The sequence below is a fragment of the Phocoena phocoena genome, chromosome 1 (assembly GCF_963924675.1).
Source record: "Phocoena phocoena chromosome 1, mPhoPho1.1, whole genome shotgun sequence".
NCBI classification, from domain to species: domain Eukaryota; kingdom Metazoa; phylum Chordata; class Mammalia; order Artiodactyla; family Phocoenidae; genus Phocoena; species Phocoena phocoena.
In genome coordinates this window covers 46186069-46211113 of record NC_089219.1, presented here as the reverse complement: position 1 = coordinate 46211113, position 25045 = coordinate 46186069, and the positions used below count along the sequence as shown (strand labels likewise).

At 38.3% G+C, this 25045-nt stretch overlaps 1 protein-coding gene across 1 annotated transcript in view; it reads left to right on the top strand.

The window, feature by feature from the left end:
- USP24 (ubiquitin specific peptidase 24) overlaps positions 1-25045 on the top strand; it is a 147946-nt gene that overhangs the window by 100508 nt on the left and 22393 nt on the right. The window contains exons 39-55 of the mRNA XM_065873524.1: positions 2585-2646; positions 4834-5025; positions 6213-6330; positions 8579-8723; positions 11027-11146; positions 11800-11925; positions 12562-12660; positions 13962-14044; positions 14444-14585; positions 14815-14934; positions 15363-15583; positions 16081-16205; positions 17264-17405; positions 19185-19335; positions 20819-20914; positions 21597-21700; positions 22133-22246. Of these exons, the coding sequence (XP_065729596.1) occupies positions 2585-2646; positions 4834-5025; positions 6213-6330; positions 8579-8723; positions 11027-11146; positions 11800-11925; positions 12562-12660; positions 13962-14044; positions 14444-14585; positions 14815-14934; positions 15363-15583; positions 16081-16205; positions 17264-17405; positions 19185-19335; positions 20819-20914; positions 21597-21700; positions 22133-22246 (2160 nt within the window). The remainder of the gene's footprint in view (positions 1-2584; positions 2647-4833; positions 5026-6212; positions 6331-8578; positions 8724-11026; positions 11147-11799; positions 11926-12561; positions 12661-13961; positions 14045-14443; positions 14586-14814; positions 14935-15362; positions 15584-16080; positions 16206-17263; positions 17406-19184; positions 19336-20818; positions 20915-21596; positions 21701-22132; positions 22247-25045) is intronic.

The window sequence follows — 25045 nt, the reverse complement described above, 5'->3', positions numbered from 1 at the left end:
CATTCCAGGTATCAGTCTCACTTGTTCATGGTGTTAAATCCTTTAAATGTACTGTTGAGTTAGGTTTACTGGAAGTGTACCCTCCTCTTCAGTTTTTTGGAAAGAGTTTGAGAAGGGTTGGTATTGATTCTTCTTTAACTGTTGGGTAATACTCACCAGTGAAGCCATCTGGTCCAGGGCTTTTCTTTGTTGGGAGGTTTTTGATTGATTCAATCTTCTTGCTAGTGATAGCAAGCAATCACTATTTCTTCCTGATTTAATCTTCCAAAGTGTTATGTTTCTAGGAATTTGTCCATTTCGTCTGGGATATCCAATTTGTTTGGTGTACACTTGCTCATATACTATCTTATAAATTGGCAGTAGTGTCCTCACTCATTTCTGATTTTATTAATTTGAGTCTTCTCTCTTTTTTTGAGTCATTTTGTTAATCTTTTTGAAGAACCAGCTTTTGCTTTTGTAGATTTTGTGTATCGTGTTCCTATTCTCTATTTATCTTCACTCTAATTCTTAATATTTTCTTCCTTCTACTAGCTTTAGATTTGATTTGTTCTTCTTTTCCTAGTCCCTTAAGGTGTAAAATTAGGTTGTTGATTTGAGATCATTCTTCCTTTTTAATATAAGCACATACAGGAATAAACTTCCCTAGTAGCACTGTTTTCAAAAGCTACATCCCATAACTTTTGGTATGTTGTGTTTTCATTTTTATTTGTCACAAGATCTTTTCTAATTTTCCTTGTGATTTCTTCTCCAATCTGTCCCTGACTTTTTTTTTTAAATACCTATATTTTCTAATTGTAAGTTATATAATCTTCAGAATTTTTTTGAAGTGAGTTATATTATCAGTTTGCAAGTCTTCATTTCAGGATTAAATGTTTGTTTCAACCTTGATTATGTTCTCACACACTCTCATATATGGAGGTTCCTGGCCCACATGTCTAAGTCTCAACTTAAATATTATTTTGAAGCATCTAGCCTATTTTAATGTTATAAATTTATAAATAACAAAAGAAGTTAAGATTTTTGTTTCTGAGATGAGATCATTGTGAGTGATTTATAAAACTTAAAAATTTAACTAAAACTTACAATTAGTTTAACTAAAACTTGCAAACCTGCAGTTGACCATTAAGATTTAACCTAAATTAGATAGACATTAGCTGTACAAACTTGCAGTTGACCATTAAGATTTAACCTAAATTAGATAGACATTAGCTGTGTATTTCTGGTCATGAAAAGTAAGTCTTTAGTGATGTAAAGCCAGAATTTCAGGGAATGATTTTTCCCTGATAAAGGCATGTGGATTAAAAGTTATAGAAACTTCTTTTTTTGCCCTTGTACATTTTTTACTTTAGTATTCCAATTTTTCCTAGCTAAAGTTTCCTAAAATCAGATAATCCTTTTATTAACTAGTTAGATCAGTGATTCTTTAGTTTAAATGTGTAAGCCATTTTTTAAGTAGTAAGCTGTTGTGCTTCTACTTGTTGTAAGAGTCAGACTATTTAACATAACTAACCATTAACAGTTTGATTTGTTATTAAGTTCCTCTAAACTTTGGGAAAGAAACAGAAAGCATTAAATGAATTTTTTAACATACACTCTCAGAGAAGCTCTTGAATGTAAAGCATTTAATTTTACACAATATTGGGTCTTTTAATTATGTGTTTTTATAATTTGAAAATTGCATTTCACAACTTTTTAATGCCCAAGTTTGGTACATATTTTCCCATAATAATAGTAGTGATGATAATTGCAGTTATCACGAGCTGATTATGTGCCACACAGTATGCTAAATTCTTTGCATACATTTATCATTTAATCCTCACAATGGCCAAATGAGTTTGGCAGTTTTATTATCCCCACTTTTTTAATAATCGTAGTTCTTGGTTCATTATGTAGTCTCATCATTAGTGCATTCTTGAGCCCTTTATGTTTGTGTATATGTGTGCACATTTATTTCTAATGCTCTAGCAAGCATTTTAGAAATCAGAAAACTGAGACAACTGAAATAAATTGTCCCTGGACACCCAGCTGTAAGTAGTGGAGCCAGGATTAAAAGTAAGGTCCGCCTGACTTTAAAACCTGTGCTCTTCACTTCTGTAATTGCAGAAAAAGCTTCATTGATCATCCTAGATAAAAGAATTTACTTTTTTCTTATTTTATCCACTTTATTTTGCTTCTTAGCACTTACCACCAATTGACATATGTATGTATTTTTCATCTGTTGTCTGTCTGCTTTGTTCACTGTTCCCCTAAAACAGTTCCAAGCATATAGTAGGTGCTTAGTGTGTATCAGTTGATATTTGAACAAATTAATCAATGCATTATGTATGCAGTCACTGTGTACATCATTACATAATGTGATAGATTTAGTAAGTTTTCTCTCTTTACACTATTATTCCTACACTGTATCTGTATAAGTAAAATCACTAGTGTGTGTCTTGCTAAAATACTGAAGTTGAATTGATGTAGTTATTTTATGCTTAGGAAAATTCTCTTATTCAGTTGTTTTATGAACTTATTCTTACAAGGAAAATATTTTTTTATTCTCAAATCAGCCTTTTTTTAATAACTGAAATCTGTTTTTTAGACTGTTATCCCAGTGCATGGAGTATTTTGATCTGAGGTGCCAATTATTAGATGATCTGACAAGTAAGTAGATGTCTAACTTTGATTTATGTTGGGGGAGGGGTTGGGAAGGACTAGAAAAGAAAGACAGACATTTCTAAATCTGACTTAATGTATCTCAGATATAAATAACATTAAAATTATTGTTTGAAGTTGAATTTTATTTTCTTGGAAATAGCATGTAAACCCATGTACCAGGTATCTCTTCTGCTATTATATACCCAACCATTAATGTGTTAGAAGATTTGTTGATTTTAAAAATTGTCAAAGGCTCATATTTTAATTACACTGATACAGAACTATTAAGAAGAGTCTTTCCGTTATAGTCAATTCTGACAGTTTTGAAGGTTTGAAGGAAAGAGGGAATCTGCTGAGATATGTTGATAGTAATAGAAGTGAGTGATAGAAGTCAGGTAATTGTTTAGTGTTAGGTGTTTGCAATATCATTGTTACAAACTCTTTTGTTAGAGTGTTTAGATTTTAATCATCTGTACTTACTCTTATATAATGCAAAGGTTTGTTGGAGTCCTCTATGCAAATTTCAGTTGTTCCAGTCAAGAGTTCGTTAGTTTATTCCTTGTTCTTTTCACAAAATTTATAGGAAAGATTTGCTTCTGCCTATAGGAAATAAATAAAATGAAAGTCGGGATCAACAAAAATGTTAATTGGAAAAGAATGTCAAGACCAGGAGGTAAAAAAAAAAAAAAAAAAAACCTGTGTATGTGCAGGCTGAAAAGCCCCACACAGTCAGAATGAGGTTTTGAGGAGGACCAAGGTAAAAAGGAAACCTCATTTGTTTGTTTGTTCTCAGTACCCTAGAGGAAGAAACAGAATGGCTTCTCAAAAGAAACAGATCTTTTCCCCAGCACTCAAACCTAAAAGAAACTTCACACAAAGGTCTTCATGTAATGGACACATAAAGACAGTGACTAAGAAGCCTCACCAGCATCTCTAAGGCAGATGCCTTCCTGGGTTTCATAAGTGTCTCTCAAAAGCTGAGGACGTGGTGCTCTGAGCAGGGCAGTGAAATTGGTTTTGTTGGAGCCTGAGATGATACAGTCTGTGTGTCTTGATTCAGGGATGAGACCTGTACTATCTAGAGCGGTGGATGGGCTACATGTCCATCTAACAGCCTAGCCTAGGACTGCATTTTTCAACTAGGCTTTCAGTGTTAAGTTGGGCAGCAGCCAGCGAAGGTTTGTTCTCTGGCTTGGACTTCGAGACGGTATTCTGCTTTGCTGCTTGAGAACTGGACTCATGAGTTGTATGAGACACATACATCCTCAGAATGCATGAACAAGTTATTAGTGTAGGCCTTTGCTGTGCCATTGAGCCATAAGTAAGGGATCCAAGATCCCTTAATGGGATGTTGAGGGCAGGGAGGGAATATGTCTTGAAACAAGCAATATCTGCCATTTTTGGAGCATTTTCTGTATGCCAGTGCCTATACTAGACACTGTATACACAGCACCCTGCAGCGTAGGTGTTAGCCCCATTTCATAAATGAGGAAACAAGGATGCACAGTGTCGCCTGAAGTATCCCTTTCCACCTCACTCTGTGGGGCCTTGCCTGCCTGTGCCTGCAGTGCGGTGGGAAGAGAGCATGATTACTCCTGCTCTCCTCCCTAATCCCCGCTTCCAACATGGAATCTTGTTTTCAATCCTTGTTGGGAGGGGAAAGTGGAATACATAATACAAAAGAGTGGTTCTCTGGAGGTTGGCCCATCATCCGGAAACATGGATTCTGCTGCTGCGCTGCGGACCCCTCTCTCCCTCACAGGGCTCCCCCCTCCCTTGGCATAGGTAACACGGTGGGAATGATGGCTCTCCTCTCACCCCTTGACCCCTTCCTTCTCTAGAAGGGTTTCTTCCCTGGGACATCTGCTAACACCACCAAACAGGAGCTTCTTCGGAACAAGGAGTCTCCCTTTCATCTTGTACCCCCAGCGTCAGCACCGTGACCTGCACAGAGGAGGCACTCAGTACCGTGTGATTTGTGACAGAGGGAGGGAGGGAGGGAAGGAACGGACGTGTGTGAGCCTTCATAGTCCTGTGGGCAGCTGCTGTTCATTAATGACAGTTTTTTTTAATCTGTGAAGTAGAAGATTGAGACTTGTCTCTGCTTACTTTAATTCAGGATTTTGACTCCATGAAAAGAAATCCTTCTTTCTTCAGGATGAGAGGTCGTTTTGTTTTGTTTTTCCATCTTAGCTTCAGAAATGGAGCAGTTAAGAATCAGCCCAGCTACCATGCTCGAAGATGAGATTACTTGGCTGGATAACTTTGAACCTAATCGCACAGCTGAATGTGAGACCAGTGAAGCAGATAACATCTTATTGGCAGGACACTTACGGCTCATCAAGACCCTTCTTTCACTCTGTGGGGCAGAAAAGGAAATGCTTGGTAATTATTACTTCATCTTATCATGTGATAGAGTACCTCATTTCTCAGTTATTGCCATAGTGTTTTGTGAAATTGGGAAAATAAGATAGGTGCTAAATGTTCCGTAGAAAATTGACCCTCAGACAGTAGGGTATTGTCTGGAATTTTAGTGGCTAACAAATTTAAGGTGTATTTTATCTATGTCATTAAACCATATAGAGAATTTTATAGCGTTCAAAATAATTGGCTCACATAACTTAGCAACAAATAAAAATTATAAATCAAAGTAGGTTTTTGTCTTCTCTTTTTACTGTTACATACTTTATAAAATACAGTCCGTTGTATGTCTTACCTCTTTTAAGGATAATTCTTGTCTGGAGAGGCAGCCCCCAACCACCACCCCTGGATGGTGGGATACACATATAATTTGTTAAACCATATTTGGTATTATAAATTATATTCAGAAGACAAATCAGAATGTTAATTATCATTTTTATCACACAAACTGAGTTCTATAAAAATCTTGGCTATTGGGGATACATAGAAAAGAGTGATTCTAAACCAGGGTGAGATGGGTACATCATTTTTTTTTTTTTGTGGTACGTGGGCCTCTCACTGTTGTGGCCTCTCCTGTTGCAGAGCACAGGCTCTGGACGCACAGGCCCAGCGGCCATGGCTCACGGGCCCAGCCGCTCCGCGGCATGTGGGATCTTCCCGGACCGGGGCACGAACCCGCGTCGCCTGCATCGGCGGGCGGACTCTCAACCACTGCGCCAACTGGGAAGCCCGGGCACATCATTTTTACCTAAAGATTTTTAAAGTTTTAAAAACTTTTATTTGGATTCCCCTATGCCCAAAGTAAAAGTTAATTATTCACTCAAACCGTCTGCCTTGTGATGTTCTTGGCATTTGTGTTTCTAAAGTGAAAGTTTAACTCCTTTCACTCTATTTTAAGCTCATAAAGGAAGGTTCCTTCGCTTGTCTATCTTTGCATCCTGTCCCGACTCTCCCACCCATCCCCACTCCTCTGCCCCACAGATCTTTGCCATGTATTATAAGAGCTCAAAAAATGAGCGTCAAGTTAAATTGAATGCCTTGCCTTTGGGTGGCCTCAGGTGCCTTTGCTGCTCTGATATGAAAGTGCAAGACAAGATCTTTGAATTAAAATATGTGTTCATCCTCAACATGAATATTATGCTCTATTCCAGGTTCATCACTCATTAAACCATTATTAGATGACTTCCTTTTCCGAGCTTCTAGAATTATTTTAAATAGTCATTCTCCAGCTGGCAGTGCCGCCATCAGTCAACAGGACTTTCATCCAAAGTATGGAAAATGCACGTTGTGTTCAGTTTTGGTAAAAATTCTAATTCGAAACTTTAGTCCAAAAAAGATTTTCTTAACTTGGAATTTGTCTTCCATCGTGTGAGTGTGTGTAGCTTGTAAGACATTATCCACTGTATAAAGAAATGCATGTGAGGGGGCTTAGGATAAAGCCTGCCTGGCACATAGTGATTGCTGAGCTGGTACTATTATTATCATCAAGATGGAAGAATAAGTAATAATGTGGTTAACTTGGTCAGTAACAAATTCCAGAAGAAACGGAGGTTGTAAGAATTGCTTCCGAAGTAAAGATAAACAGGCTCTGAGTCTTGAGGGTTTCTTTCTGCTAGGAGAAAAGCATAGGTGCTTTAGTGCATGAACCTTGTGATTTGCTGAGCATTGACTGTGTCCTTATAATTAAAACTGCTAGTGATTTATTAGTGGTAAATCACTAGCGGTGATAATTAGTGGTAATTAGTGGTAATTTTAGAGTCAAATTTTATATTAGTTTTTATGGGTAGAAAAATGAAAGATCTTTTGTAATGTTGACCCTTCGTGGGTGATGTTTGTACTCTTAGAAATAGGAAGAGGCAGCTACAAGCTGCCATCTTATTTACTCTGAATCTAACTTAACCTCATTCTTTTCTCACGAAAACCAGAGTTAATTGAGTAATCCTGAAGAAACTGAGGATTTGGTATTTAACCAGTGAAAAAAATTCCCATACAATTTCAGTGGTTATTGAAATGGGCAAGGCATAATAAGCAGTATTTTATGGAATCTTAAGAGGTATCTTACCATGTGTGAATATTTCTCTATCTAGAGATTCCTTATTAGCAAAATCTGTTTTAGGTAGTAAACCTTCATTAAAACTCTTGGGGTGTCCCTCACACTGTCATTCCCATCCTTACCTCTGCCCCAGTCTTGTTCTGGAAGATTTGGTGCTAGCTCTGCCGGAGTCTTTTATTAAAGCAGTAGAAACACATGAGTATTTCAGTTTTCAGTGAACAGAGAAAATAAATTTTCAGCAGTTTTACTGAAATTTTTTTCATGAATTCTTCCATTTGTAATTATTAAAAGTAATACATCCGTCAACGAGGAGTTGTGTCTTTTTTTACTCATATACAGTGCCTTGAATAGAAAAGGAAACATTTTGTTTCATCCAGTGTACTGAATGGTGTTCATTTATCACAGTGACTCCCAGCCTTTTCCCACCTAAACACGAAAGCCAGAAAGAGATTTAAAATACACAGAAAGTCTTTTCACAAATAATGCTATTCTTATATCACACCAACAAAAGAACTTCTTATAATGTTTAACCTGTATATATGGTACCTTCTATTCATTCTTTACCTGTCCCTTGCAACCCAGCAATGCAGGTAAGAAGCAAAGGACAGTGCCAGCTCCATGGCTCTTGTCCTCAGTGCCTGATGCAGTTCTGATCTCCATGCCCTTCAACCCCCTCTTAAACACATCTCCCACACTCCACTCCATAAGTGTTTCTCTCAAAGGTTGGATGTCCTCTTTTCTGTGTATCCTTCCTAACCTGTGATCTCCTAACAAATGCAAGGTTGGCTTAGGTGACTGTGAGAAATTACTGTCCATCCCCTAAATGATTTCTGCTAAAGGTGAGCAGCAAAGAAGCCTTCGGTGTCCTGCAGAATGCTTGCTAGTTATCGCTCATTGTCACTTTAAACAAATTGACTTGGCAAACTATTTCTGTCTCCACGTTTTCATAGATAGAAAGTTGATTAGTGTCCTTGAAGAATTTTTTATCTGCAGGTGCACAGCAAATGTTTATGGGCATCTGTTCTGATTTGTATAGCTTTCTGCCATGTAGATATTTGAATTTCAGGGCAGTATCTACAAAAACCTTTCTTTCTACCTACTTTAATTGAAAGATAGTTATTTCCATGTTGTGTTTTTGGTAAAGTTTTCAGACTCTGTTCTCTATTCTTGCTGATCCATCCCTTAGATAATAATCTGGAGTCATAATTGAAAGATTTGCTACTCTATCATCAGGCCAAGAAGATACTTAGCTCTAAACCATAATCATCTCGCCTGTATTCATGGTCTCTTCCTTTGTTAAGTAAGCACCTCCCACTAGATTACTAGGTTGTGCCATCAGACCTGACTTGACCCTGTTTTAGGAATTGCAGCTCTTATATTTTCATTTCAAATGTTGATTTAGTTTAATGAGCGACGTAAGTAAAGTATTCACTGTTGAAATTGACTCGTGTCGTTTGTTTTTAGATGTAGTACAGTGAATAGCCGATTGGCAGCCTACGAAGTCCTTGTAATGCTGGCTGATAGCTCACCTTCAAATCTTCAGATTATTACAAAAGAACTACTTTCTATGCATCATCAACCTGATCCTGCTCTTACCAAGGAGTTTGATGTAAGTTTTCTAGACCTCAATGCACTTGATTTTTTTTAGAATGCTCTCTTAAACATAGTATTTTAAAACTATGTTTGCATTATCCTAGTCACAAAGAAAGTCAGTGTTATTCTTTTGCTTATCAAATTCACGTACTCAAATCAACTATAATCTAGTGTATTACACTAATACACTGTAATATATTACTAAATGGTACCCTTTTGATTAAAGAAGAGGAGAGATTTTCAAGTCAGTTGATAATTACTCTCAGTAAAAAGTAGCATTTGAATCTATTTTTTGAGGAACTATGCATGGCACAGTGCCAGGCACTAGAGCTACAAATTCCAGAAACCATTGGTTCTGTCACAGTATAGTCTATGTTCACTTAAATTCAACTAAGATTTATTGAGTTTACTATGCGCTAAGGTGTTGTTGGCTTTTGGAGCTCAGAAATGAAGATAGAACCCAGCACTAAGATTGAGGTATGTCCTGAATGCTCTACTAACAGAGAGGCACTTCAACACCAGATGGTGGTGTTTTAGAAAAAGCTTCTTAGAAATGATGGAATTTAAAATAGAGCCCTTAAGAGTGATGAGCCAATTGAAGCAAGGTGGGAAGGTCATTCCATACATGAGAAGCCATGGACAGCTTTGTATATGTCGGGATCTGCAAGAGGGGAACGAGCTGCAGATGCCCTGGAATACCAGACCAGGAGTGGGAGGACGCTTTTAAAGCATTCTCCACTAACGTCATAAAGAGGCAGTCTCATCCCTTTGGATGCCTGAGCTGAGTACTATGGAACATACAAGTTAGGCAGGAAAAGAAGTGAGAACAGGTGTTCTAAGTAGAGGAAAGAGCACTTGCAAAGTGGAATGTGAAAGCGTAAATTGGGAACTATTTTGGTATGAACTGTTCAGTTTATAATGCTTACTTTATGCTATGCTTTAAGTTTTACATGCATTTATTTAATAATCAGATTAAAATGACAATCTTATTTTAATAAGTCAGGGATTATATCAGCATAGTGAACATATTTGTCATATAAATACTTACATTTTTAGCACTGTTATGAACCAGTTTTTCTTATTTTATACTTTTTTTTTTAGTCTGTGCTTTGGACTACAAATAAATTACACTGTTAATTAGATCTTAGAAATCACGCTGCTCTAAGTGCATGTTGAATGTTAATGAAAAGTATGTGATATTTAGCAATTCCTTTCAGTCCAGAAGACCTCCAGGGTTTTGTCAATTGGTTAGTTATTACATGGTTACACATACTTGATATATGCAGGTAACATGATTCTGGTCATAGGATTAGAACCGAGATTCTGCTGTAATAGCATTTCAGAGTGTGTCATTACAATATCCATTGAAGTGCCATGTTGAACTTGTAACCAAGATGCCTTTTCTAGATGATTTCTACCTAGAAAAATACTGTCCTGGAACCTACATTGTTACAGATCATCCTTAAGTGAAATGCTAGGGTGTTTACATACTTACTTAATGGCATGCTTATTAGAGGAAGTTCAATAGAAGAATATTACCTTCTCAAAAAAGGAAGGGAAGGGGCTTCCCTGGTGGCACAGTGGTTGAGAGTCCGCCTGCCGATGCAGGGGACGTGGGTTCGTGCCCCGGTCCAGGAAGATCCCACGTGCCGCGGAGCAGCTGGGCCCGTGAACCATGGCCGCTGAGCCTGTGCGTCCGGAGCCTGTGCTCCACAACGGGAGAGGCCACAACAGTGAGAGACCCACATACTACAAAAAAAAAAAAAAAAAAGGAAGGGAAGGAATACGAGCCTTCCTTGACTATCCAGACAGATTAGGATTCTTATAGTAAACACTTCATAGAACCCTTCCTACTTTTCAGATTACTACCTCAGTTTGTAAATATATATCAGTATTTTTACTTAATTAATATATACCCTACTATAATGTAAGCTCCTTGAGATCAAGCACTAAATACATTTCTGCTCTCTCTCATGTCTCTGGCACAATGCCTGGCACATTGTGCTCTTAAGAAATGTTTGTCGAATGATAATCAAGTGACTAAATGCAAGACTACATAGTGGATGTATAGGTACATGCTTCGTATATATGTGAGGTACTTTAGGAACTAAAAGGAAACATTGAGATAGTAGTTTTAGATTTGTATTGCATCTGCAGAGGTACTTCGTGAACATAGGTTTGCTACATAACTCGTAACACACTGAATGGATAAATCTGTATCTCTCTTTTCCTCTCAGACATCCCATAAAGCTGTAAGGAAATGTGCTGGTGGCAGAGATACTAATTCTCTCTCTCTCTTTCTGCTCCTCTCTTTCCTAGTACCTTCCCCCAGTGGATAGCAGGTCCAGCTCAGGGTTTGTGGGACTGAGGAATGGTGGCGCTACATGTTACATGAATGCAGTCTTCCAACAGCTGTATATGCAACCTGGTCTCCCGGAGGTGATTTTCTTCCTCTTTCCTGTTTAGTATCATAAATGATGTATGTGTACATTGCCTGAGAACTGTTCCATATTCATATATTGCATTTTGGGGTTTACTAAACTGGACATAATTAGAGATTCTCTAGTAGCTTCTGAAATCTGTATAGATGACATTGTTCATAGTCACATATTTTTGTATATCTGCTGAGGTAATATGCTGCCTGTTTGACAGATGGATTTGACTTAATGTGATTTTTGAACTCCTCAATTATTCTCAAATTGTATTCCATAAAGCTACTAACACTTTTGGTATTTTAGAAATATTTAGACTCTATCGTTAGCATTCTGTAATAATCTATTAGTAGCTTGTGATATAGCAAAGCTATGAAATAGTTTTGAGAATATTCTGTGTGTCATCATGTCACACTTATTTCTTATAGAGATCCTGGCATTACTAGTTCCAGTTTTTCATAATCGAACAGAAGCTCAAAGAGATGATTTATTCATGATTACACCAGCTAGGAAGCGTTGAAGCTAAACATATGCCGAGTTATAGCCATATACAAACATACATACCATTCTGAAGGAGCATGGGTACTCACACATACAGAAGTCAAGATTTTCTGAAAGCAGTTGAATATTTCTAATTTAATACAGTTCATTTCTTTTTAGTCATTACTTTCAGTGGATGATGACACGGACAATCCAGACGATAGTGTATTCTACCAAGTGCAGTCTCTCTTTGGGCATTTGATGGAAAGCAAGCTGCAGTACTATGTACCTGAGAACTTCTGGAAGGTATTTTACCCAGTAACTCTTTAGATTGAAGGGTGTTAGGTATTTGGAGTGTGGCTGCATTCTTTCTCTAGTGTCTTGTTTATTGACTCTAGACTAATCCCATTGCCAAGAACCTATAAAAGAAATGTCTATACCATTCTTATTGGCATTGGAGCTTGAGTCAAGTGATTAGAATGTTGAGAATAGTCATTTATAATTTCTAGGGTTTTGCTAATCTTAAATGTTTTGACTATTTCCCATTATTCTTATTTAGCTGTTTGAAATATTTGTTCAAATTATTGCTCTGAATTTATGCCAATTTCACTAATACCTCTAAATAAAGACCATTCTTCCAAAACATTGCTTTACTATGTTTTACCTTATATTTTCCCCTATAGGTTGGTTAGTTTCTAAGAGAGAAACTCTGTTCCCTGGCCTTAGATCTCACCCTCTATGGTTTCATAGACTTAGTATAAAGGGACCGAGGAAAAACATAGATGGCTGAATGCAAGCTAATCTCACATCAGTAGAAACTTTTATACCCTAATAGTGAACTTGGTTTTTAGAAGCATTTAAGGACGCTTTCATTTTCCTTTTCTACCATATTCAGAAATGGCTACTTTTCCTGTCACAACATATTTAATTCTTGTTACATAGATTTTCAAGATGTGGAACAAAGAACTTTATGTGAGAGAACAACAGGATGCATATGAATTCTTCACCAGTCTCATCGATCAGATGGATGAATATCTCAAGGTAGAAAAAGTTTCATTTTCCCTCTAACTCCCTCAAACTCTGTAACATGAGAGCAGTGGTTTAGGATTTGGGATTACTATGAAACTGACAAATCAGAAAGTGATCATCTTTAATACCACAACAGTAATTCATTTCTTCTGGGTTTGAATATCAAAATATATACAGAACACTATAGATTATAGATTCATTTTCTTCTTAATTCATCTGACACTTGATAAAGTATGTAACTCTTAACCTATACCCCATAATGATAACCATTTGTAGCTACACGCTCTGTGTCTGCATTGAAGTAACCTGGCCTCAGAGGAGTGCTGCTGTCACCGGTGAACTGAAGGCCCCGTGCAGAGCTGTTTTGCTTTGTCAAAGGGTACAAAAAGGACCAGGTTCAAAAGTTGTTTGTGGTTGTGCGACCCAAAGCTTTCTACCTCTACCCAGGAAAATGTGTCACAAACTTCCTAAGTGGTATTGCCTTCTAAGATACAGACAGCCTCCCATCACTGCCAGCATTTGCCTCTCCTCTCAGTAGGCACAAGTTATCCATTTCTTTTTAAAAAAATAACTCATAGGGACTTCCCTCACGGTCCAGTGGTTAGGACTCCACACTTCTGCTGCAGGGGGCACAGGTTCAATCCCTGGTTGGGGAACTAGATCCCACATGCATGCTGCAACTAAGAGTTAGCATGCTACAACTAAGGAGCTGGCGATCCGCAACTAAGGAGCCAGTGAGCCACAGCTAAGGAGCCCACCTGCCGCAACTAAGACCCGGCACAACTGGGAAAAAATAATAATAATAACCTATAGGGACTTCCCTGGCAGTCCAGTGGTTAGGACGTCCATACTTCCACTGCAGGGGGCACGGGTTCGATCCCTGGTTGGGGAACTAAGATCCTGAATCCTGCACAGTGCAGCCAAAAAAATAAATAAAAATAACTTATAAATTTGTAGCATTCTATCCACAAGAAAAAAGAAAAGATCATGGAGGGTTACTCCTAGCTTGGTAATTGTGGCAAGGGGAGAAGGATTCGGGGTCATCATGGATCACCTGAATCCTTCTGAATCCTGTCATCAGTGTGGCTGACGGCACTCCTCTTCCTTCTCTGGTCATTTGCATTACTCTGGCAGCGGGTCTCATGGGTTATAATTCTTTCATTAGTTCCCAGCTTAAACTACTAAGCTGACTTGTTTTATTTTGTTGGTTAAATTAAAATCTATGCTTTACCTCAGGTCTAAGTAAAATTCTGTATAAACAACCTAAAAGTTCTAGAGGCATCAACTAAAATTTTAACTTTTTATTTCAACAGAAAATGGGGAGAGACCAAATTTTTAAGAATACTTTTCAGGGCATCTATTCTGATCAGAAGATCTGTAAGGACTGTCCTCACAGGTTAGTGAAGATAACACTGACATCAGAAAATAATCACCATCATTTTTGAATGATTCTTCTAGAATGTTGTAAATTTTTTATTCATTGAGAGGTTTGCAGATATATCTCCTAATGGATCTATAAATGTTTATTGAATTAAATTTCTTTGGGGAAATTTTCAGGGAATTAATTTCTATTTCTACAATTTCTTTGTTGAAATTCATAATTTTAAGCAATTCTAAGTGGTCAAAAATTGGCGTTTTTATTTAGTATACTTTCAGAAGGATGAGAAGAAGGTGTGTGTTAATTATAGTGATTAGGAAAGTATCAATAGTTCTGTGTTCAATCTCAAGTATTGTGGTAATTTCAAGATTTTTAAATTCCATTGCTGATATGGTGTTTCTATTATTTCCTAAGCAGATATGAGCGTGAGGAAGCTTTCATGGCTCTCAATCTAGGAGTTACTTCCTGTCAGAGTTTGGAAATTTCTTTGGACCAGTTTGTTAGAGGAGAAGTTCTAGAGGGAAGTAATGCATATTACTGTGAAAAGTGTAAAGAAAAGGTATTACATTTGCCCTTTTCAAAACACAAGATTAATTTGTTATTCATGGACTTCGTCTTTATGTTTTATGTAAGATCAACATTAAGCTCCTATTGTTACTGCCATTAAATTGTGTCATGACTTATGTTCACAGAGATGGGAAAGCCCTGTAGAAATCTGTGACCTTCATATTAATTACTTTGTTATTTTATTGTCTCAATGGAGATAATTGGGTTTTGCTTCTCTTTAGAGAACAACAGTGAAAAGGACCTGTATTAAGTCGTTACCTAGTGTCTTGGTCATCCACCTGATGAGATTTGGATTTGACTGGGAGAGTGGACGCTCCATTAAATATGATGAACAGATAAGGGTAGCTTATTTTTTTTCTTGGTTTTTTAATAACCATTATTACTGTACTCCCTTTATTTTTTCCTTTTTATATTTTCAAATTTCATCTAAAATGTGAAAGGCTGTGGTCTCAGCATTCTGAGAAGTGCACAGCCCCTCGTCTTAAGCAGCTGCTGCTAGTGGAACCGGCAGATCTCTAGACAGTAACCCTCATTTCTAGAAGGCATCCTAGTGACAGCTATGAAGTGAAATCCTTTCCTTAATGCTCAAGCAAGAGACTGCTTAAACCTTCCTAGACTTTTCAGCCATTCTGAAGTTGTGTACTTGAATTGGAGGGTAGTCCTAGCTTAAATTAGAAAAACACATCCCTCTTCTTTGTACAGACTTAACTGGGTGTGACCCTATATGTTACTAACCAACATTAATGTGCTCTTTTTTCTTTTTAAATAGTTTCCCTGGATGCTAAACATGGAGCCTTACACAGTTTCAGGAATGGCTCGCCAAGATTCATCTGCGGAAGTTGGTGAAAACGGGCGAAATATGGATCAGGGAGGTGGAGGATCTCCACGAAAAAAAGTTGCCCTCACAGAAAACTACGAACTTGTCGGCGTTATTGTACATAGTGGGCAGGCACATGCAGGCCACTACTATTCCTTCATCAAGGACAGGCGGTAAGGGGTTCTCGTACCGCTCCCTCACTCCACCCTTCCAGTAGTCTCTCCTCCATTCCCTGCCCTGCCATACCTCTCCTCTGCTACCCCTATCCTCCTATGTCTTTGCTATGCATTCTCTGCCCTCCTGTATCCCTCCTCCACTCCCCCTGCCCTCCTATATCACTCCTCCACTCCCCCTGCCCCGCCTATATCTCCCCTCTGCTCTCTCTGCCCTACTTTGTCATCCACACTTATCATTACGGTGCAAAGAAGCTTTCACATTGTTCTTTGATCTTATTTCATATTGGATTTTAAAAACTTGTTGCAATTGTTTTATCCCTTCAATTTGAAAAGTTGTTTAAGAAATTGAAGTAACTGTTGCTATATTTTTCTTAGGTGTTTTCAAATGGTAATTACCTGCTGTATTTGTAGACAATACATAGAGATAAATGCTGGGGATGGGGATGTTTGATTTGTAACTTCATAATATTTATTTTATCAAATCTGTGCTCTAGGGGATGTGGAAAAGGAAAGTGGTATAAATTTAATGACACAGTTATAGAAGAATTTGACCTAAATGATGAGACTCTAGAGTACGAATGCTTTGGAGGGGAATATAGACCAAAAGTTTATGATCAAAGTAAGTATTTGCAAATATATATTTTCCATTAGTTTTATTTTCTTAATTTATAGTTTTCTATCAAATTGGAAGCAGTATTTTTTATATAAAAATAGAAAAGATTTTACTTTTTTTACATACTACTGCTCTCGCCATGTAGATCCACGAACTCCTTGATAGCCAGGGTGAAAAGGTTCAAGCTGCTTACAGAATTCTTTTTAAATAATTCCTTACAACAGCCCTGGGATGGGGGCTGAGTTAAATGGAAGAAATGAATATTAAAGAACAACTTGAAAGAATTTCAACCTTAAAAATAGTTTCAGAAGTAGTCGTCTACTAAAATTTTCAAATTTCCTTTTCACTTATGTAGAGGTGTGATTAATGGAGAAGACATTTCTAGCACCTGTGTTTTTAAAACCTTATTTGTTATGCAGTGTGGTAAAGGAATCTTTCCACAACTCTACCCCCAGAAGAAAAAATATAAGGAAAAGTACATCACAGAATCCTATCAGAATTTGCTATTTGAAGAAGAAATATTTTTCAGAGACCTTGACATTTTTGAAACCTGATTTTGAAATACTCTAGGGGCATTTAAATTTTTCCACCTGTATGAGATCCACAATGTTAGATTTTGACACCAGACCATGGTAGTCATGCATCTAATGGTAGTAACCTTTATTAGCTGAACATAGTGTCATTGCCAAAATTTACCTGAATTTGGCTCTTCTATGCAGAAATGGTTAAGTGAGGCCAATTATAATCCCATCCTATGCCACACAACTTATTTTTAAATGTTACTTGCCTTTTGATTAAATTTCCACATGCCTCGGAATGTTTACTTCTTTCCCCTACTCTGCTACCATACACCTCCTTACTCTCTGCCCCTCTGCATCACCTTCGGAGTGATTTTAAGCAGTGCTCTAAAAAGACACACACTTCACTTACGCTTTCCATTTAACAAATTTAGTAAGTAATTACTTGCTGGATTTGTGGGTCCTTTGTTATAGATTGTCAGGACAAAAAAAAAACAAACCCTTTTTTATTTACAAAGAGATTTTTCTTATTGTCTCGTTATGAAGCGAACCCATATACTGATGTACGCCGAAGATACTGGAACGCCTATATGCTCTTCTACCAAAGAGTGTCTGATCAGAACTCCCCTGTGTTACCAAAGAAAAGTCGAGTCAGCGTTGTGCGGCAGGAAGCTGAGGACCTCTCTCTGTGAGTTTCTCCTCTGTGTAATTTGCTGTGTGATTGCAGTAGGTGATACCATGATCTTCAGAGTATGCTGTTTGGGATTTAAGGGTAATTAGCTAAGCTAGAGAGAAATTCTAAAAAGAAAATAAGTAAATCCCTCTACCCCTTTTCTTTCTTCTTGCTGCTACCTGGTCATTATTTCCTTGGCAAGAAGTTATTTTGTTTTCAGAAACATGCATAGAAATTATTTTATTCTAGAATAGAGATTTTTTTTAAAATCTCATTTATTGAGTACACTTTATGTCCAGTGCATAGTTTGGGGTTGGCCAAAAAGTGCCTTCAGTTTTTAAGTAAAAATAAAAGACACATTTTTTATTTTCACCAAGAACTTTATTGAATAATGTATTCACCCTTTTGTTCCACTATCTTCCGCCATTTTTCAGGCAAATTCATAATTCCATCTTCCCAAAACTTTTTATCTTTTTGAGAAAAGAACTGTTTCAGGTGCCATTTACAGTCTTCCAGGGAATTGACGTTTTTTCCATTAAGAGAATTTTGTAAAGACCGAAATAAATGGAAATCCAAAGGTGCAAAGTCTGGTGAATACGGCGGATGAATCAAAACTTCCCAGCCAAGCTGTAACAGTTTTTGCCTGGTCATCAAAGAAACATGCAGTCTTGTGTTATCCTGATGGAAGATTATGCGTTTTCTGTTGGCTAATTCTGGATGCTTTTTGTCGAGTGCTGCTTTCAGTTGGTCTAATTGGGAGCAGTATTTGTTGGAATTAATCGTTTGGTTTTCCTGAAGGAGCTCATAATAGAGGACTCCCTTCCAATCCCACCATATACACAACATCACCTTCTTTGGATGAAGACCATCCTTTGGTGTGGTTGGTGGTGGTTCATTTCGCTTGCCCCGGGATCTCTTCCGTTCCACGTTATTGTACAGTATCCACTTTTCATCACCCGTCACAATTTGTTTTAAAAACGTAACGTTTTCATTACGTTTAAGTAGAGAGTCGCATGTGGAAATATGGTCAAGAAGGTTTTTTTTCGCTTAACTTACATGGAACCCAAACATCAAAGCAATTCACATAACCCAGCTGGTGCAAATGATTTTCAACGCTTGATTTGGATATTTTGAGCATGTCGGCTCTCTCCCGCATGGTAGAATGTTGATTGTTCTCAATTAATGTCTCGATTGGATTGCTGTCAACTTCAGCTGGTCTCCCCAACCGTGGAGCATCGTCCGGCGAAAAATTTCCAGCATGAAACTTTGCAAACCACTTTTGACATGTTCAATCAGTCACAGCACCTTCTCCATACACTGCACACATCTTTTTTTTGCATTTCAGTTGCTTTTTTTGCCTTTCTTGAAATAATCATAATTTGCCAAAAATGTTGCTTTTTTTCTTCCATCTTAAATATTAAAATGGCTATACAAAAATTTTCACAAATTTTGATAAGTCTTTTTTTTAGTGCGCTCTGATCTGACAGCTGTCACATACAGTCTAATAAAATTGTTCTGAATGAAGTTAAAGACAACCAAGTGCTACTAGAGCCATCTTACGGAAAAAAAATGAACCAACCTTTTGGCCAACCCAGTAAATACTATACCAGCACTGTCTGAAAAGTTTTTTTAAAGGTCCTGTTTTCTGTGAATTTGCATTTTAATACATTAGATCAGGAAAGTATACAGTTTAAGTCTAATACCCTGTTTATGTTAAGTTTATAGATTGTAGCAAACTATTAAAACAATAGCTATTTTATTCTAGACAAACACTTTTCTGATTCCATCTCTTAGGTCAGCACCATCTTCACCAGAAATTTCACCTCAGTCATCTCCTCGGCCCCATAGGCCTAACAATGACCGGCTCTCTATTCTAACCAAGCTGGTTAAAAAGGGTGAGAAGAAAGGACTATTTGTGGAGAAGATGCCTGTTCGCATATACCAGGTAAGAACTGTATAAAAAGTTCTAAGGGGGCTTCCCTGGTGATGCAGTGGTTGAAAGTCCGCCTGCCAATGCAGGGGACACGGGTTCGTCCCCCGGTCCGGGAAGATCCCACATGCCGTGGAGCGGCTGGGCCTGTGAGCCATGGCCGCTGAGCCTGTGCGTCCGGAGCCTGTGCTCCGCAACGGGAGGGGCCACAACAGTGAGAGGCCCGCGTACCGCAAAAAAACAAAACAAAAAAAAAGTTCTAAGGGATAAAATCCAGATAAATGTCAAAATCTATCTCATGTGTCCAGAACTACTCCTGCCAGCCTTCTTGTGGACGTAGTTGTACCTCTAGCGCCACGTCTTCTGACCCACCTTGTCACAGAGGTGGCAACAGACTCAAGATTGGCCAGGGCTGTCACTGACCTGCTGTGTGATGCCCCACATAAACAAGGAGGAGGGGGGGCTTCCCTGGTGGCGCAGTGGTTGAGAATCTGCCTGCTAATGCAGGGGACACGGGTTCGAGCCCTGGTCTGGGAGGATCCCACATGCCGCGGAGCAACTAGGCCCATGAGCCACAACTACTGAGCCTGCGCATCTGGAGCCTGTGCTCTGCAACAAGAGAGGCTGTGATAGTGAGAGGCCCGCGCACCGTGATGAAGAGTGTCCCCCGCTTGCCACAACTAGAGAAAGCCCTCACACAGAAATGAAGACCCAACACAGCAAAAATAAATTAATTAATAAACTCCTACCCCCAACATCTTAAAAAAAAACAAGAGGGAGGGAGTGGGCAGTGCAGAAACACATTGCTGAAATTTATTGAATCTGGAGAGAAAAATAAGGTTCATAAGCTTTGGGTAAAACCAATATAACAGTGAAAACCGTTAGTTATTGAATACCTACTCTGTGCTACACGCTTAAACAAATCCCTAATTCTTAAAACACTCTCGTGGAGTACCAGGTTTTATTCCCATTCTTCAGATGAAAAGGAGAAAAGGCTTAGAAAAGAGAAATGATCTGCCAATGTCACAGAGCCAGGATTTAAATTCAGACTGTCCAACTGCCCAGTCCAGACTTTATACACTAAGTAATCAAAAGCTAAGTAGCCAGAATCAAAAGATTTAAGAAAAATATGGAGTCTTTGATTGAGAGAGAGAGAGAGAATTGAGCATCAGATACACAGAGAGCATGGGGTTGGTTGTACTTGGGAAAGCTCTCATTGTCCCTTTCCACTCAGATTAACAGGTTAGAATTCAGTTGTCCTTCACATGGTGGTCTTCCTGAATTTCCCAGAAGAATTTGGTTTAATGAATCATAATTCACCTTTTTACAACTTCTTATCTTTGAAAGGAAGTATTTCCTCTCTCCTTTTTAAAAATTTGAAGGCTTGAGAGAAGTGTTTTTATGAACCCATTTTACCTAACATATCAGTAAAAATGTCTTCTCCATACTGAATAATTTACCCTGTTTCTTAAAAATAATTACCAATTTTCTTTTATAGATGGTGAGAGATGAAAACCTCAAGTTTATGAAGAATAGAGATGTGTACAGTAGTGATTATTTCAGTTTTGTTTTGTCTTTAGCATCATTGAATGCTGTAAGTACTAGTTGGATTGTTACTAAACAAATTAGAAAGGATCATAGTTAAATATCTTTCCACTAAAGCATTCAGTGACTCACCCTCACTCTCACTTGTTAGCATTTAGATTAAATGCCAAAAAAAATTCCCACAAATGTGTCACTTAATGGGTGATACTAAAATACAGGCAGTATTCAGAATGTATAATGCAGATTGTGAATGAGTGTGGGTTTCTACTTACTGGCTTTTTTAAGTGCTCTTGTTATATTTTATAAAAAATTTAAGAGTAGCCATAGGTGATGTAAACGGACATTGGGCTATGAGGAGATTAATTATTCCCAGTTCGTAATCAGATGTTACCAGACTCAAGATCAGCTTCTAAGTGCTTCTTTTTGTTGAGCACCATGATCACAGTTTGCCAGTAAGGGGAAGACTTTCTTAGTCTGTTGGTAGTTTAATTAACACGCTGTGGTCTGAAGGCTCTATTTTGAGAAGGCTTCATAAAAGAAATGAAGGAGATATCTTTTCTTAATCTTTTTAAAATTTAACTGCAACATTTTCTATTATGAACTGGCTGGAGTTTTCTTACTAGTATTTAACTTTATTTTATATATATCTCATTATTCAGTCCATAACAATGCATAATAATCTATAAAACTTCAGTGAAGAATAGCCTGTCTTTTTTCTCCCTCTCTTGTAGACTAAATTAAAGCATCCGTACTATCCTTGCATGGCAAAGGTGAGCTTACAGCTTGCCATTCAGTTCCTTTTTCAAACTTATCTACGGACAAAGAAAAAACTCAGGTAAGAGGTGACACATTTTGATAGTCTGTTGTGACAAAAGACATTAGTTAAATTCAAGTTGAATTTATGAATTCAAACACTTAAAAATTCAAAACATTGTTTTAGGTAGTTGAAGGCCACTACCTAATACACCCAGATGATTAAAATATGGGTTCCTATTTTTAAGGTATTTCTAATTCAGTAGGAAAGATGGACAAAACAGAAAAAGAACTGTGGTGTAAATGCTGTATGTCTTTAGGAGTTGGGAAAAGTCATATCCAGATATGGGGGTTGAACTGACTATCCATGTTAGTCCAGCAGTCATTGAGTACATAACTTATCCTCCACCCCACCCCCCCCAAAAAAATTTTTTTTAAAATAAAAAAAAATGAGCGACACTCCATGGAGTTATTTGCTGGGCTGTCTAACATCGCTGTCTTTGCTTTTTTAAAGGGTTGACACTGAAGAATGGATTGCCACTATTGAAGCATTACTTTCAAAAAGTTTTGATGCTTGTCAGTGGCTGGTTGAATATTTTATTAGTTCTGAAGGACGAGAATTGATAAAGTAAGTGTCAGTATCTTTCAGTTAAAAGAAATGTGTGTCTCTTCCAGTGATTTAGAGCTGAAGCTTCTCATAACTCTTTTTATTTCAACTTGAAATTCTTTTTCTGGTTGGAATCAATTCTAAGCAGGTAACCAGGCACTCACAGGCAACTGCTGTTGCTCAGAGGATTCCAAAATACAAATCTCTTCCCTCGGACTCACAGTCTGGTGGCAAGTAAAGATCAGCCATCCTGGGTTATACAGTAAGACCACAGTATTGCTAATATGTTTAGATTCTGGCTAAAATATTATTTTTCAAAAAGTTTTTGATAGCATGATAGTGTGGCAAATATACCATGATCGTATATTTACCTACATATCTGTAATACAAAAGTAATTGGATTTTTCAAGAAGGTCCGATCACTGTGAATGTTTACACCTTGCTCCTTATTCTCTTATCCTCGGAGAGTTCAGCATCGATGTGGGGGACTCAGCGAGCACCTTGATCTGTCAGTGGCCAGGCTGCTTTATCCCCAGTGGCCGCTCCCCTCCCTCTGCCGCAGCTTGCCCCACGCCTCTCGGGCGTGCCGAGCGGGCTCACCCACTGCTAGCCAGTGGCCTTGCCTCAGCCTTCACCCCAGCACAGGTGAAGCCCCCCGCCCCGCCCCAAGTTGCACACCAACCAGTCTGTTCCCATCTTCTCCTTTCCTCCTGATATAGTGGAGGAAGCATCCTCTCTCCTCTCAAAGTGAATCTCTCTACATGAGCAAAGCTTCTCAAGGAAGTTGGCGTCTTTACCTTCCAGAGTTTTCTATTGGGTCACTTCTGTCAGCATGCAAATATGCTCTGGATCTCTCAACTTAAAACAGACAACAAGGAATTCAGAAATGCAAGTCCCTTCCCAAAGGGAGATCGTCGTGCGGCGGCAAGTTAAGATCTAATTGAAACTCCTGGTCCCGTATCCCCTTCATCTTGAGGTCTGAGCTTCAGACATTCATTCACCGGCCTGCTTGGTATCTCCACCTCTGCCTCCTCCAGTGTACCTCATACAGCAACAAAAGGGTTCTTTTGAAACAGATTATGTTACTTCTCTGCTTTAAAAATTCTTCAGTGGATTCTCACTGCACTTACAATAAAATCCAAAATCTTTGCCATAATGTGATACAAAAGACCTCACCTGAGTATGGGCTTTGCCTGTGTGTTTCACTTTCCACCTGGCTTATCATTCACCTGATTGTTGATTCCTTGAACACACGAAGCTTTTTGTCCTGCCTAAAGACCTTTTTGCCAGTTATTCCCTCCATTTGAAAGTCTCCCCTCTACTCTTTGCTTAGAAAGCACCTTCTCATCCAGCAGATGGCAAGGGCCACCCAATTTAAAGTAGATCTGCCCTATTGTTTGCTCTGTCTCCTCCGCTAAACTTCAGCTTCCTGACGGGCAGAAGCTACTCCGTTTGGTTCCCTGCATTAAGTGCTCGCGTATTTGTGCATGAATACATGCATACAGTTCATAAAGAGAGAACAGATAAACATTTCTTTGAAGTGTTTTTGCCTGTCCCTTTAGAGTTTGCATTAAAAATAACCTTTCACCCATTTTTCCAGCTTAATTCCAAAGTATCTTCCCATTAGGACTCCTGAGTATTGTGTTAAGCAGTAGACCGTCGTAGAATCATCATCCATTTGAAAGGAACGTGGCAGAACATTTCGTTTGCCATCAAGCAGGCTCGCTCTTAAACATCTCCAGAAAAACTCAGTAACTTCCTTTGTTTTTGTTTTTTTTTAACATCTTTATTGGAGTATAATTGCTTTACAATGGCTCTACAGAGTTGTAGAGAGTTTCTGCTCTACAACAAAGTGAATCAGCTATACATATTCATATGTCCCCATATCTCCTCCCTCTTGTATCTCCCTCCTTCCCACCCTCCCTATCCCAACCCTCTAGGTGGTCACAAAGGACCAGGCTGATCTCCCTGTGCTATGCGGCTACTTCCCACTAGCTACCTATTTTACGTTTGGTAGTGTATATATGTCCATGCCACTCTCTCACTTTGTCACAGCTTACCCTTCCCCCTCCCCATATCCTCAAGTCCATGCTCTAGTAGGTCTGTGTCTTTATTCCTGTCCTACCCCTAGGTTCTTCATGACCTTTTTTTTTTTTCTTAGATTCCATATGTATGTATTAGCATACAGTATTTGTTTTTCTCTTTCTGACTGACTTCACTCTGCATGACAGACTCTAGGTCCATCCACCTCACTACAGATAACTCAGTTTCATTTCTTTTTGTGGCTGAGTAATATTCCATTGTACATATGTGCCACATCTTCTCTATCCATTCATCTGTTGATGGACACTTAGGTTGCTTCCATGTCCTGGCTATTGTACATAGAGCTTCAATGAAAATATTTGCAAATAAAGCAACTGACAAGGGATTAATCTCCAAAATTTACAAGCAGCTCATGCAGCTCAATAACAAAAAAACAAACAACCCAATCCAAAAATGGGCAGAAGACCTAAATAGACATTTCTCCAAAGAAGATATACAGATTGCCAACAAACGCATGAAAGAATGCTCAACATCATCAATCATTAGAGAAATGCAAATCAAAACTACAATGAGATATCATCTCACAGCAGTCAGAATGGCCATCATCAAAAATTCTAGAAACAATAAATGCTGGAGCAGGTGTAGAGAAAAGGGAACCCTCTTGCACTGTTGGTGGGAATGTAAATTGATACAGCCACTATGGAGAACAGTATGGAGGTTCCTTTAAAAACTACATATAGAACTACCATGTGACCCAGCAATCCCACTACTGGGCAT